General features: G+C 39.6%; 1 pseudogene and 1 gene segment (V, D, J or C); both read right to left on the reverse strand.

Moving 5' to 3' along the window:
- Positions 1 to 5,563: 5,563 nt before the first annotated feature.
- Positions 5,564 to 6,521, reverse strand: LOC133255139 (T cell receptor alpha variable 22-like; annotated as a pseudogene).
- Positions 6,522 to 8,589: 2,068 nt separating this feature from the next.
- On the reverse strand, positions 8,590 to 9,598 carry LOC133255142 (T cell receptor alpha variable 26-1-like). The segment is given in 2 exon segments: positions 8,590 to 8,969; positions 9,415 to 9,598. Coding segments are annotated over 2 exon segments (420 nt in total).
- Positions 9,599 to 16,322: the final 6,724 nt, after the last annotated feature.

Here is a 16,322-nt window from a genome sequence, read left to right on the forward strand (position 1 = left end):
TAAGTCACTTCAGTCATGAAGCGACTCTATGGACTCTTTCTGACCCTGTGGACTGTAGCCTGCCAGGCTCCTCTGTCCATGGGATTCTCCAGGCAAGAATACTGATGTGGGCTGCCATACCCTCTCCAGGGGATCTTCCCGACCCAGGGATCGAACCTGAGACTCCTGCGGCTCCTGCATTGCAGGCGGGTTCTTTACCGCTGAGCCACCAGGGGAGTCCTAATATTATATACCAAAGGTCAAAAGTCACATTTTTATCCCAGAGAGATGAAAAAGACCAATAACACATTTCTCATCTATGGTCTATTAAGAGAAGGGTTACCCATGGTCGGAAGTCATGCTTGTTTCACAAATGTGTTCTTACTTAAATATTTCAGGAGCAGTAAAGGAAGACTAGAATGAAAGCACCTGAAATTTCAGTTTTAGTTCTTGTTACCATATAATTAGTAGGAGGTCCTCATGTATCATTTTAGTTTTTATTGGAGTATTATATTCATGTAAGAAAATGTAATATAAGGGTACAGCGTGGTAAATTTTCATGAAACCAACACTCTTATAACCAGCACTCAGATCAAGAAACAGAGCATTACCAGCCCTTCAGTGCTCTCTTTATGATATTGTCCCACATATAACAATATTCTGATTTCTGCCAGTGTAAATTAGCTACGTCAGCTTATGTATCCTATAGGAATGACATGTTTATTGACTATCTGCATATCTTCTGTTGTCAAAAACCTACTTCAGACTTTTGTCTTTTTTATCAATTTGTTTGTTTTCTTGTTGATTTGAAAGAGATATTTTTAAATTAAAATGATCCCTTTGATGATGTATGTGATCGATATTTGATAATATGTTATTTTTGATAATCAATATTAAATTTCATAAGATAATACTGTAAATATATTCACTAGTTATCCTTTAATAGATTTTCCAGTTATCTTTTTAACTTTTGAAATAATTTTAATATAGATCAGTTTTTTAATGAAGCGTAGTTGGTTTACAATGTTGTGCCCATCTCTGCTGTACAGAAAAGTGACAAAAATGAATGTATATATGAATATAGATTCGTTTTGGTGCTTAGCGATACTTGTGTCTTGCTTAAGAAATGGGTATCTAACACAAAGTAATGAACAAGTTCTGAATTTTTTCTATTAACTTCATGCATTATTCTTACATTCAGATCTGCATTCTGACTGCTATTTATAAATCTTTTATCCTTGGCACATGGATGCAAATGTTTTCCAATTTTTAGTGTAATACCTTTCCAGTATCAATTTTATCACAAAATTTTACTTTGTCACCCTCCGCATCTGGTCATATCATTCTCCTTTATTTCAGGTTTTTCTTCTATTTTTAGAATTTTTCTTTACCTTTTATAGTTATCATGTATTTATTCCATGGGTGATCTGGTTTTCTGAGTTTTTGTTCTAACTACTAAAATGAATTATTTTCTGAAGTTTTCGCATCATCCTTGTGCCCAGGATGCTTCTTCTCTATGTTCTGCATTGTGTATACACTTGTTACTCGTTTATTTAAAAATCACTTAGTGTGTTGCCAGTTTTATGCAATTCTGGTGTAATGAACAAATTAGATATTCTTCTAACTTTAGATTCAATCCCTCAGATGTGCAAACAGCTAGAATTTGTGAAACATTAGAATCCTCAGTGTGCACTGCCAACAATCTCTTCCTGATTCAATTTATTAATGTATTAGCTACAGGGAAAAACAGTTAAAAGACAGAGTGTGCCAATGGAGCTCCAAGTTACTAACTCCTATTATTTTTCTCATGAGATCATATACTCATGAATCTCTATTGGTAGAATTAGTGATAGAACTAACAACAGTTCTGTTAAACAGCACTCATTAATTCTGTAATTTCTAAAGATAAGTTCAGTAGAATGTTTTAAAGCAGGACACGTTTGGTATAAGAATGGCACTTGATTTTTTTTCTTTTTGGTAAGGATTGTTTCTGAACAGAGATGAAAAAATAGAAATCAAAAAAGGCTTTTTAAAATCTGTTCACTACTTTTGGGTTGGCAAGCGCTGTGCTTCCTTGGGCATCAGTTCAGTTCAGTTCAATTCAGTCGCTCAGTCACGTTGAACCCTTTGAGACCCCATGAATTGCAGCACGCCAGGCCTTCCCGTACATCACCAACTCTCGGAGTTCATTCAAACTCATGTCCATCGAGTCGGTGATGCTATCCAGCCATCACAACTTCTGTCGTCCCATTCTCCTCCTGCCCCAGAGTCTTTTCCAATGAGTCAACTCTTCACATGAGGTGGCCAAAGTACTGGAGTTTCAGCTTTAGCATCATTCCTTCCAAAGAATACCCAGGACTGATTTCCTTCAGGATGGACTGGCTGGATCTCCTTGCAGTCCAAAGGACTCTCAAGAGTCTTCTCCAACACCACAGTTCAAAAGCATCAATTCTTCGGCACTCAGCTTTCTTCACAGTCCAACTCTCACATCCATACATGACCCCTGGAAAAACCATAGCCTTGATTGACAGACCTTTGTTGGCAAAGTAATGTCTCTGCTTTTCAATATGCTATCTAGGTTGGTCATAACTTTCCTTCCCAGGAGTAAGCGTCTTTTAATTTCATGGCTGCAATCACCATCTGAAGTGATTTTGGAGCCCCCCAAAATGAAGTCTGACACTTTCCCCATCTATTTCCCATGAAATGATGGGACCAGATGCCATGATCTTAGTTTCTGAATGTTGAGCTTTAAGCCAACTTTTTCACTTTCACTTTTTCACTTTCATCAAGAGGCTTTTTAGTTCTTCTTCACTTTCTGCCATAAGGGTGGTGTCATCTGCATATCTGAGGTTATTGATGTTTCTCCTGGCAATCCTGATTCCAGCTTGTGTTTCTTCCAGTCCAGCGTTTCTCATGATGTACTCTGCATATAAGTTAAATAAGCAGGGTAAAAATATACAGCCTTGACACAATAGTAGGATGCAAATTCTATTCAAGGTCCCATAGACTATAAACTAGGAGACACTGGTACACATCCAGGGACATAAAACAAGGTGCAAAATTTCATGGTCTAAAGGTATTGAAATCCTACAGTCTGTTTTCTAATCACCTTGGAATTATGTTAGAAATCACTATCAAAAGATATTTGAAAATAACCACATATTTTCCAGTGCAATGTGACATTTACTAAGAGAGATATTTGACTTAGCCTGACCATCTTTTTATATGCTTATTTCCTTACCACATAGCTCTCTGATGAAGTGTCTGTGTAAATCTATCGTCCAGTTTTCAACTAGATTGTTTTCTTCCTGCTGAGTCTAGAAGGTTCATTGTTTTCTGAACACAATGTTTTGATGAAAATGTATTTTGCAAATATTTCCTGTCATTCTGTGGTTTATCTTTTTCCTTCTCTTAACAGTGTCTTTTTGCAGAGCAAACATTTTTAATTTTGATGAAATCTAAGTTTGTTCATGGATCATGCTCTTGGTGTCATGTCAAAATTCTTTTTGTCTAGCCCTAGGTCATGAAGATATTCTCTTATGTTTTTCTTAAAAGACTTGGCAATTTTACATCTTACACTTGGATGTATGGTTCATTTTGAGGCTGTACCCACATTTTTGTATAAGGTGTGATATTTAGGCCGAGTTTCAATTATTTCCCAAGAATATCCAATTGTCCCAACATCATTTGCTCATAAGACTGTGTTGCCTCCATTGAATTGTCTTTGCACTTTGTCAAAAAAATAAATCTTCCCTACTTGTGTAAATTTACTTCTATACACTTACTCAGTGACATAAACTTGTTAATTATATTCTTTTATTACCCTTTTAACATTATAGAACTTGTAGAATAACTTTCTTTTTAGTTACTTATATTTATAATTTGTGTTTTTTTCTTTTTCCCTTGAAAATTCTACCTAGAAATATTTAAATCTTATTGATCATTTTAACAAAATTAACTTTGTATTTCATAGATATTCCTATAGCTTTCTCTGTATTTCACCAATCCAACATTTTATTATTTACTTCTTTCAGTTTATGTTGGGTTTAATTCACTTTTCTATCATCTTTCGCTGAAAGCCTAGATGATAGTTTTTCAAGCTTTTTTCTTGAGTTAAATAACCATTTTAAAGATAAATTTCCTTTTATGTATTATTTTAGCTGCATCTCCTACATATTTATATAATGTGCTTTCACAATATTTACTTTCAAAATATTTTCTAAAGTCATAGTAATTGTTTCTTTAACCTATGGTTATTTTTAAGTTAGTGTATGTATTCCAAATATTTGAAAGTTTCTACAGACATCTCTTTGTACTAGATATTCTGTATTATCTCCATTTTGAAGAATAAATTTTATATAATTTCATTTTTCTTAAATAATTTAAGATTTTTATGACCAAACAGATTGTGTGTGTGTGTGCTTGTGTATTTCATCTACACAGCAGGGTGTGGCTGCAGCTCAGCTGCAGGTTTGGGTACAGGTTGCAGGGGAGCACCCGGCACTTGCTGCACAGATGTAGGTGGCTGAGTCTCCAGGCTGGGAAGTTGCGATGTGCAATGAGAGCTGTTTGGCACTCTTATTGAGGGAAACTGTGAACCTCCATCTTCCATTTCATTCATAACTGAACATATGGCTATCAAGAATGCAGGTCCTTTAGCAGGATATTGCCAGTGCCACAGGAGATAGTCAAACACACCCTTTCATAACCACAGTTCAGAATGGAAATCTCTCCTTCTTGGACTGTCAAAGACTGAGGGCTCTGTTTCACCTGCTCTTGATCACTTTTTTCCTGCTGTTGTCCACTCACCCCTACTTAAAGAGATTAAAAAGTAGTTAGTTCCACAGACATCTATTTCTTTCTTGGAGTTTCTGTCTGCATGAGCTTGTTTGTAATCCAGTTTTCTTGGTCCACCTAATTGATGAGATATCCTAGGCTTTCTCCTCCACAACTCACAGCCTAGTTGAAGCCACAGAAGCAAAAATGATGCCCCGTGTTTTGTCCATCGTTTCTGGCATCAGTGCTCAGTGGCAACTCAAGTTCCTCTTCTACTCTTCTCAGCCAGCTAGAACTCTAAGTTCATATCTGCTTTAAGTCTTTCAGTAGGCCCCACCCTCTCACAAACTGGATAATATCTTTATTGGAGTGATTTCATTTAATTCCTTTCACTTTTTAACATTTTTGAGTTCACCGTGTGTACTTAGTCACTCAGTAAGTCCGACTCTTTGAGACCCCATGCACTGGAGCCCGCCAGGCTCCTCTGTCCATGAGATTTCCCAGTGTTTCCCAAGAATACTGGAATGGGTTACCATTTCCTCCTCCAGAGGATCTTGCCAACCCTGGGATCAAACCCATGTCTTCTACATCTCCTCCATTGGTTGGCAAATTCTTTACCACTGGGAAGCTGTGGTCAAATATTTATTTTAATTCTATCCTCTTATCAACTACTCTGCTAGTTCCCAGTTAGAAGTTTCTAGTGCAGAAGGAGATACATGTTGAGAAGGAAAGATAAAGACCAAAGTCCATAATCTGTAGGGCCAAAAGGTGTCTGTGGTTAAAACTGTACTGATAAAGGTGAGTAACATTAAGCATTGCAGATGCCCTGTGGTGGCCTCACAGTGTGACTGTGGCTGGAGGAGGGGCTGAGCCCACGGAGGGTTTGTGTACAGGCTGCAGGTGCCTGGGGAGCACTGTGCTGCACAGCACAGAAGTAAGTGCCTGAGTCTGTGGTCTGCGAAGAGGAAATGTGCAGTGAGCTGCGGCCTTCTTTAGGAACTGTCGTGGCATTTAATCTTCCGTCCTGCTTTGTCCCTGAAGAAATGTAAAACAGGTGGATGATGCGGCCCCCGGGTTCTGAAGATACCAATTCACACTCTGTGAGGAAGTGGAAAAATTACACTGAAGCGTGTAGCTGGCTCCCTCCTGGAGACTCAGGGCTGGGGGACTCTGCTCCACATCCACTCCTCGCACACCTGATGAGGAAAGAGAAAGTCACTGGTGAGGGTCACTGTAACTCCTACTAAACCCTGAAAGTGCCCTCCCCATCCCCATAGATGATGAGAAGGATAAAAAGTCTGCAGGACTTCTCAGCTCCTCTCCCTCCCTCAACAATAGAGCAGCGCCTCATTCCTTCAGATCCCCTGTGGGGCAGCCCCAACTCACAGCAAACCTGGGCAAACAGAAGCCCCAGCACAGTGCCTGCTAGCCCCTTCATGATGCTTCCTCTTCTTGTTGGGACATTTTCACTGCAAGATACTTAACTAAACCCTGAGGGAGTGAGTGTCATAAGTCGTTCCTGCTCCTGCAGCCAATCAGCTCACCCAACAAATCCTGCTCAGGTGACACTGACAGGACGCCCCACCCTCCCACCGCAGCCAACTCAGAATGTGCGGGCAGGGGTATAGTGAGAGAAGGAAATAGGTCATTATTTTATGACTTAAGGGATACTTTCTGAGAACATTTTGGAGAAGGCAGACCCTGATTAGGAATTTGGGAGAATTTTAGGGGAAAGAAAGCAAAACTTAATTATATAGCCCCATCCTTCTCTCACATGGCATGGATGCAGTAGATTCTTCCTTAATGAAATACTGTTTCTCACAAGTGCTGAGGATGAAGCTTTTGCTTCTCTTATGCACTTACTTGTGGTTCTGAAGGCTGCTCATGAATCGGCATGATCAGAAGTTGCTTCTATTGGCTGGAACACTTTGCTGTATTAAACAGTATTATTTTTAAAATTTATTTTTTAAAATTAATTTATTTCTAATTGGAGGATAATTGCTTTACAATATTGTGTTGGCTTTTGCCATACAATGATGTGAATCAGCCAGAAGTATACATATGTCCCCTCCTTTTGAGTCTTCCCCCCATTCCTCTAGGTTGTCACGGAGCTCCGTGTTGAGCTCCCTGCATCATACAGCAACTTCCCACTTGCTATCTCTTTTACATATGGTAAAGCATATATTTCAATGCCACTCTCTTAATTTTTCCCACTCTCTCCCTCCCCTACTGTGTCCAAAGTCTGTTCTCTATGTCTGTGTCTCTATTTTTGCCCCACAAATAGGGTCCATCAACAGATGAACAGATAAAGAATTTGCCACACTTATATACAATGGAATATTTCTCAGCCATAAAAAAAAAAAGCATTTGAGACAGTTCTAGTGAGGTGGATAAGCCTAGAGCCTGTTAAACAGAGTGACGTAAGTCAGAAAGAGAAAAAAAATTATATATTAGTGCATATATATGGATGCTATAAAAATGGTACTGATAACATTAAAAGTTATATATATTTATTTTAGACTCAGCCTGCATTGAGAGCAATATTAGTTATCTTAACCACCAGGTGGACATTGAAAATTGAATTGTAATAGTTTTATTTTTATTAAAGTGAAAGTGAATAAGTTATTTTTTAAATTTCTATTGTAAACACATTTTTAAACTGTTGATTACTAGTTTTGTATTATGCTTTTTAATTTTAGTAGGCTATTTTAGAGAAAAATAAGTGCTTTTGAAACCATATGAAGACAATTTTAGTTTGTGCTCTTATCTCAGACTCTGTAAATAATATCGATTCTCTGTCAGTAGATTTGGGGGTAAAAGGGATGGAAGATGAAGACCTGTATATTTTCACTGCAGTGAAAGTAAAGTGATCTGCAGACACTAACGTTCAGATGGACAGTTCAAGAATGGTTCAGTAGTAGCAGCACGTAGGCCTAGCTGCTCCAAGGCATGTGCGATCTTAGTTCTCCAACCAGGGACCGAACCTGTGTCCCTTGCACTGGCAGGCAGATTCTTTACCACTGAGCCACCGGGGTAAGCCCCACATGCTGCTTGCATGCCTGCATGCTAAGTCGCTTCATCGTGTCCGATTCTTTGCAACTCTAAAGACTGTAGTCTGCCAGGCTCCCCTGTCCTTGGAATTCTCCAGGGAAGAATACTGGAATGGGTTGCCATCCCCTCCTCCAGGGGATCTTCCTGAACCAAGAATTGAACCTGGGTCTCTTGCAGCTCCTGCATTGCAGGTGGAGTCTTTACTGCTAAGCCACGGGGGAACCCCCATGTGCTGCTTAGGGATTATCAAATTGATGAAAATGCCTTACAAAGGCAGGGTTTCCAGACCTGCCTAGAAAGTGAAAAATTATTATTCACTTAATTTTTGTTTCTTTCAAAAACTTCTTCATGGGAAATATGAATGTTCTAGACTAGCAACAATAACATTTCAGATCTTTCTCAGAGAGAGCAATTTGTTTCTGGTAATCAGAACAACTGTAACACATCAGAGTCTAGACTTGGCCTTGGAGCCAAATGAGAGAAGCCTTTGGTACAAGGAGAATTATTTGTATGTTTCCCACTTCTTATGTTGGGACTAGCACACTGAAACCAACATTTGACTGACATGAGGAGGAGCCATAAATATTATTAATACCTCTTACTTTATTGCTATGTTAAAATTATGATTCTGACATGCCTCAAAATTCTTCTCAGATTGATCAGTAAACTAGGTGCTTATTCCTTGTCCTTTTTCTCTTATTTTCTTTATGCATCTTCTTCCCTTTCCTTTCCCTTCATTTTCCTCATCTCTTACTGCTCTTCTGACTCTCCTTCTAGATGACTCTAGATTTGCTCTCGTGACTGCTCCCCCACTGTGTCCCCCCTTCTTCCCACCAGAGATATTGCACAGGTGCAGCCCCGTCTGTCCCACTGTGCCTCTCTCAGGACGCAGTAGTACACAGCGGTGTCTCTCAGAGTGACCTGGGGCAGAACCAAGGTGCTGGACTTTCTGTCTGAAGCTGTGGTCAGAGAGGCCGTGCTGCTGTTCACTGTGCCTCGTAAGCCATGAATGACATACTGTGGACTCTGATTGGGATTTTGCCGATACCAATGTATATAGTCCTTTCCACCAACGGTAGAGTGGTTACAAGGCAGGTTTACATCCTCTCCTTCAGCACAATCCATGGAGCTGGGCTGGGTGGTCTTAGCATCAATCACAGTCCCTAAAGGGTCAAGAAAATAAAATTATCCCCTGACAACAAATCAGTATAATTCTGTGGATCAAGGGCACAACACTCCCCAAACTGTCTGGACCTACCCCCTACTCCAGTGTTTTTATCTATGTCCTAAGAAATATTATTGGTGCTTATTTTATAGGGACCAAAGACACACGGCAAGAATCTGAGAACTCTATAGGCTTTATCCCGGGGTCCTTGGCTCAATAACCCCAGAGAGTTCTTCCAACCTGCTTACTGCTAAGGTCTTTTCTGCATCATGGCTATGAATTAACCTGTCATGTAGAAGTTTGTACTCCTTAGCAAATGCATAGATCTGTTCTCACTTCCATTGCTATAATGCTGAATAAAACACAGGGAGAGGAGTAGAGAGCAAATGACCCTTACGGTTCCTTGGCCTCAAAGTCATCCCTTGTAGACACAAAACACTTACCCAAGGTCAGAAAAACAGTTACTCCATTCACCAGCCTCATATTTCAAGGACAAATCAGGATTGTGGGCTCAGAGCTCACACTTGTGTCTGCTCCTAGGCTTGTTTCCAGAGAACAGAAACAACTGCTGCTGTTATAGACTTAGAACCAGTGCAGGTATCTGTTGCAGTGTGTTGTTGCCAGGATCTGTTAGCCAATGATCAAGCAGTTCCTTGTCTGGGTCTTCCTGCCCTATTTTAGTAATGTCCTCCAAAGAAGGCGAAACATCCCCAACTCACAGGGTGTGTGCTGCCATCCTCTGTGAAGTTTAAAGTCTGGCTCTGGAAAAGGAACACTGATCATGATGGTGTGCCTATCCAGAACCATTGCTCTTTCTTTTCTTCTTCAAATACATTTTCTAATGTTCCATGAAGCTTGTGGAAAACATTGTTTGATCCCAGAAAACTGTACTGAGCTGTGCATTGTAAAGAGATAAAAATTCCCATCCATGTTCTAGCAAATGTATGTGAGATTTCAAAGTAGGCTGTGATTGCTCTGAGGGACAGGAAATATTAATAACATTGGGATAGAAAACTAAACATCTTCAGCTCGGACATTGGATCTCAGCATCCTGAAAAGGTCCTTGGAATCATGCATCTGTCTCCATCTAGGCACACATTTCTCAATACATCTGTTCTTGATATAGTAACTGATGACACAGATGGTATTCTCCTCATCTTCCTTGAACAATGGTCCTTAATCCTTATGTCCTCTATGCCCATGTTTGTAGGTGCTCTGCACCAAAGATGCTGAGACAGAGAGAAAAGACAGAAGGGAAAGCAAACTCTCTGAGGTGGAGAAGGGTGGAGGTGGATGATCCTGACAGAAAAAGAGGAGTGAAGAGAAAAGAGCGTAAGGAATAGGGAAGGGAAGAGTTAACCAGGGGTGGGAAATGGGAAAGCAATGTTTAGGGAGGTACATGGAAAAGATTTAGGCTACCACATGCACTAAACAAAGGATTATAAAATCAAGTTGTCTAAAGATGATGAAAATCTTTTTTTTTTTTTCACTTTTCTGTGGAACATCAATGGAAAACATAAACTTCTTTCCTTGACAGCCAGAAAAGACCGCTGTTTCCAAATGATGCAGCCCCCTCTACTGACTGAATAAATGAACTACAGAGCTAAACTCCCACAGGATGTCAACCTTTTGAAATGTTTCTCAGATTGAAAGGTGAATATCCCAAGCACCTCCTACAGCTCAATTCCAGAAAAATAAACGACCCAATCAAAAAATAGTCCAAAGAACTAAATAGACATTTCTCCAAAGAAAACATACAGATGGCTAACAAACACAAGAAAAGATGCTCAACATCACTCATTATCAGAGAAATGCAAATCAAAACCACAATGAGGTATCATTTTACGCCAGTCAGAATGGCTGTGATCCAAAAGTCTACAAGCAATAAATGCTGGAGAGGGTGTGGAGAAAAGGGAACCCACTTACACTGTTGGTGGGAATGCAAACTAGTAGAGCCACTGTGGAGAACAGCGTGGAGATTCCTTAAAAAACTGGAAATAGAACTGCCATACGACCCAGCAATCCCACTGCTGGGCATACACACTGAGGAAACCAGAATTGAAAGAGACACATGTGTACCCCAATGTTCATCACAGCACTGTTTATAATAGCCAGGACATGGAAGCAACCTAGATGTCCATCAGCAGATGAATGGATAAAGAAAGCTGTGGTACATATACACAATGGAGTATTACTCAGCCATTAAAAAGAATACATTTGAATCAGTTCTAATGAGGTGGATGAAACTGGAACCTATTATACAGAGTGAAGTAAGCCAGAAAGAAAAACACCAATACAGTATACTAACACATATATATGGAATTTAGAAAGATGATAACAATAACCCTGTATATGAGACAGCAAAAGAGACACTGATGTATAGAACAGTCTTTTGACTCTGTGGGAGAGGGATAAGGTGGGATGATTTTGGAGAAAGGCACTGAAACATGTATAATATCATATACGAAACAAGTCTCCAGTCCAGGTTCGATGCACGATACTGGATGCTTGGGGCTGGTACACTGGGACGACCCAGAGGGATGGTACAGGGAGGGAGGAGGGAGGAAGGTTCAGGATGGGGAACACATGTATACCTGTGGCAGATTCATGTTGATATATGGCAAAACCAATACAATATTGTAAAGTTAAAAAAAATTAAAAAAAATAAATCATTAAAATATCCTAGGGAAAAAAAAAAAAAAGAAAGGTGAATATCCCTGGTATCTCAGTCGGTAAAGAATCTATCTGCAGTGTAGGCAATGGGAATTTGATCTCTGGATCAGGCTAGCTTCCTGAAAAGGAATTGGCTACCCACTCCAGTATTTTCGACGATCCAGTGGATGTTGGCAATTTGATCGCTGGTTCCTCTGCCTTTTCTAAAACCAGCTTGAACATCTGGAAGTTTATGGTTCAGGTATTGCTGAAACCTGGCTTGGAGAATTTTGAGCATTACTTTACTAACATGTGAGATGAGTGCAGTTGTGTGGTAGTTTGAGCATTCTTTGCATTGCTTTTCTTTGGGATTGGAATGAAAACTGACCTTTTCCAGTCCTGTGGCCACTGCTGAGTTTTCCAAATTTGCTGGCATATTGAGTGCAGCACTTTCACAGCATCATCTTTCAGGATTTGAAATAGCTCAACAGGAATTCCATCACTTCCACTAGCTTTGTTCGTAGTAATGCTTTCTAATGCCTACTTGACTTCACATTCCAGGATGTCTGGCTCTAGGTGAGCGTGAGTGATCACACCTTCGTGATTATCCTGGTCGTTAAGACCTTTTTTATACAGTTCTTCTGTGTATTCTTGCCTCCTCTTCTTAATATCTTCTGCTTCTGTTAGGTCCATACATTTCTTTCCTTTGTTGTGCCCATCTTTGCATGAAATGTTCCCTTGGTATCTCTAATTTTCTTGAAGAGATCTCTGCTGCTGCTACTGCTGCTAAGTCGCTTCAGTCGTGTCTGACTCTGTGCAACCCCATAGACAGCAGCCCACAAGGCTCCACCGCCCCTGGGATTCTCCAGGCAAGAACACTGGAGTGGGTTGCCATTTCCTTCTCCAATGCATGAAAGTGAAAAGTGAAAGTGAAGTCGCTCACTCGTCTCCGACTCTCAGCGACCCCATGGACTGCAGCCCACCAGGCTCCTCCGTCCATGGGATTTTCCAGGCAAGAGTACTGGAGTGGGGTGCCATTGCCTTCTCTGGAAGAGATCTCTAGTCTTTCCCATTCTGTTGTTTTCCTCTATTTCTTTGCACTGATCACTGAGGAAGGCTTTCTTATCTCTCCTTGCTATTCTTTGGAACTCTGCATTCATTTGGGTATATCTTTCCTTTTCTCCTGTGCCTTTCACCTCTCTTCTTTTCACAGCTATTTGTAAGGCCTCCTTAGACAGCCATGTTGCTTTTTTGCATTTCTTTTTCTTGGAGATGGTCTTGATCCCTGTTTCCTGTACAATGTAACAAACCTCCATCCATAGTTCATCAGGCACTCTATCTAACAGATCTAGTCCCTTAAATCTATTTCTCACTTCCACTGTATAGTCATAAGGGATTTGATTTAGGTCATCAAAATAGCAAGAGAGTTCCAGAAAAACATCTATTTCTGCTTTATTGACTATGCCAGAGCCTTTGGTTGCGTGAATCACAATAAACTGTGGAAAATTCTTCAAGAGATGGGAATACCAGACCACCTGACCTGCCTCTTGAGAAACCTGTATGCAGCTCAGGAAGCAACAGTTAGAACTGAACATGGAGCAACAGACTGGTTCCAAATGGAAAAGGAGTACATCAAGGCTGTATATTGTCACCCTGCTTATTTAACTTATATGCAGAGTACATCATGAGAAACACTGGGCTGGAAGAAGCACAAGCTGGAATCAAGATTTCCAGGAGAAATATCAACAACCTCACATATGCAGATGACACCACTCTTATGGAAGAAAGTAAAGTAAAGAGCCTCTTGATGAAAGTGAAAAAGGAGAATGAAAAAGTTGGCTTAAAGTTCAACGTTCAGAAAACTAAGATCATGGCATCTGGTCCCATCACTTCATGGCAAATAAATGGGGAAACAGTGGAAACAGTGTCAGACTTTATTTTTCTGGGCTCCAAAATCACTGCAGATGGTGACTGCAGCCATGAAATTAAAAGACGCTTACTACTTGGAAGAAAAGTTATGACCAGTCTAGACAGCATATTAAAAAGCAGAAATATTACTTTGCCAACAAAGTTCCATCTAGTCAAGGCTATGGTTTTTTCAGTGGTCATGTATGGATGTGAGAGTTGGACTATAAAGAAGGCTGAGCGCCAAAGAATTGATGCTTTTGAACTGTGGTGTTGGAGAAGACTCTTGAGAGTCCCTTGGACTGCAAGGAGATCCAACCAGTCCATTCTAAAGGAGATCAGTCCTGAGTGTTCATTGGAATAAATGATGTTGAAGCTGAAACTCCAATACTTTGGCCACCTGATGCGAAGAGCTGACTCATTTGAAATGCCCCTGATGCTGGGAAAGATTGAGGGCAGGAGGAGAAGGGGACAACTGAGGATGAGATGGTTGGATGGCATCACCAACTCCATGGACATGGGTTTGGGTGGACTCTGGTGGTTGGTGATGGACAGGGAGGCCTGGCATGCTACAGTTCATGGAGTTGCAAAGAGCCAGACATGACTGAGCGACTGAACTGTGCTGAACTGAACCCACTCCAGTATCCTGCCTGGGTAAATCCATGCACAGAAGAGTCTGGTGGTCTGCAGTCCATGGTGTCCCCAGAGCTGGACACGACTGAGATACACACATCTTAGTTGTATGACCTCTGTTTTCATCTGTGTTTTCTTAGTTTTAAACCACTCCACAAATTGTTTTCATTATTTCTGGCTCCTTTTTTGTCACACATCCTCAGTTGTTGGCTTCTTTGTAGTTTTCCTTTTGTCTTTTATCTTCCCATATTTAAAGTTTATTCAATGTTTATAAAGAGAGGTTGGTACACTTAAAGCACTCAAGAGTTATCTGTTTTCTGAATGAATAGATGAGTTGTTATTCATGAACTTAGTGAAAGAAGTTATGCTGAACAACTCTTGAAATTATTCCAAAAGCAATATTTCAATACTATAGAAGTCAAGTTAAACAAAAGACTCCAACAGGATAAATAGAGGGTTATATTTGTGGACAAAATTCAAGAACAGATAACAAACATCACAAGTCTAGGATAGAGGAAAATTAAACCAATGATATGGGAATAAATATTATTCCCATATAAATATTTAACAAATATTCATAAATATTCTTTGGTAGTCTGTTATGTGGCAGATCACACACACACAAGTCAACACCCACTACTATTGAAAATATAGGAACAACTAAAAATGAATTCATTTGAGCTATGTAGGAATATATTATTTTACTATATTAGCAAAAGGTAGAAAAAAAACAAACGTTTTTGTTTCTTGGGTTCTTTGACTTTATTTTTTTAGAAGGCTGTACGAAACATTTCAAAGTGGCATTTTAAATAATAACAAAAACTAAAAAAATGGAAACCAAAATATGAAGAATCTAAAAATAAGTTTTTTAGCCTATTGGCTCTTTTCAGAATTCTTAATTTTAGAAGATTATATCTTGACCATATGAGGTAAAGTGATCTTTCTTTGCTTGATGAAAACCGAAATAGTGTACTTTATTTACTTTTAAAAAATCAAGAGAATTTGATGAAAGGCTAACGTCTCTGCATGATGAATATTCCCAACAATCCAAAAATAAAAGAAAAATTCCCAAATCTAATAAAGGGTATCAATGAAAATATCAAAGTCAGTATTACTCCCTACAGGATCACAAACAAGACAGGTACTTCTATTCACTACTTCTATTCACTGTCCTAATGGAGGGCCTCGGATCAAACCAGGGAAGGAAATAAGATATATTAAGTTTGAAAAGGACAAGCAGAACTATTTTAATTTACAGATCATAAGTTTATACATGTAGAAAATACAAAGTACCTCTAAACAAGCTGTTTAAGAGCTAGAACCTGTTAGTACATTGATACAGTCACCAAACACAAAAATCAATTTTATTTCTACTGCTACTGCTAAGTCACTTTATTCGTGTCTGACTCTGTGCGACCCCATAGACAGCAGCCCACCAGACTCCCCCATCCCTGGGATTCTCCAGGCTAGCAAAAGCATTAGAAAATGCAATTAAAATGTCATTTATCAAATGCTTGGGAACTAATTTAATATAAGGTATGCAAGACCTCTTCTTGATTCCTCTCCAATAACTCTAGAATAGTTTTGATTTGACAGATAAAAATCACATAGGAGATGACAAATGTCCTCACTTCTGAGGTCTGGGGTAACTAACATAAATCATGGCCTGCTACTCAGTGGTAACCAGTCCTTGCCACCTACAGACACTAATGTCAGGAAAGACCATTTCCTAAGGCTGCTCAATGAAATAGTGTTTTCAAAACCCCAAACAAGAGGTTGGTACCATCTGTTTGGCTGTTGAACTAAATCTGTTCTCATATTGACAGGTATCCTAGCTCTGTTCTGGCTATTTCAGGGCATAATTAATTCCCTGTATCCACATTTTTCTTAACCCAATTAGTCCTAGCTCTGGATTTGATGCTGGGCATTTAGGTCAATTAAAGTAAAAAAGCTATATGAAATAAAAGATAAAATTGTTATAAGTAGCCCTGCTTCCCAGGTGGCTCAGTGGTAGAGAGTCTGCCTGCCAACCAGGTGGACTATTTTTATTTACACATCATACGTTTGTACATGTAGAAAATACCCCTGCATTGGGAAGATCCCCTAGAGAAGGGAGGGCCAACTGACTCCAGTGTTCTTGCCTGGGAAATCCCACGGACAG

The sequence above is a fragment of the Bos javanicus genome, chromosome 10 (genome assembly GCF_032452875.1).
Source record: "Bos javanicus breed banteng chromosome 10, ARS-OSU_banteng_1.0, whole genome shotgun sequence".
Lineage (NCBI taxonomy): Eukaryota > Metazoa > Chordata > Mammalia > Artiodactyla > Bovidae > Bos > Bos javanicus.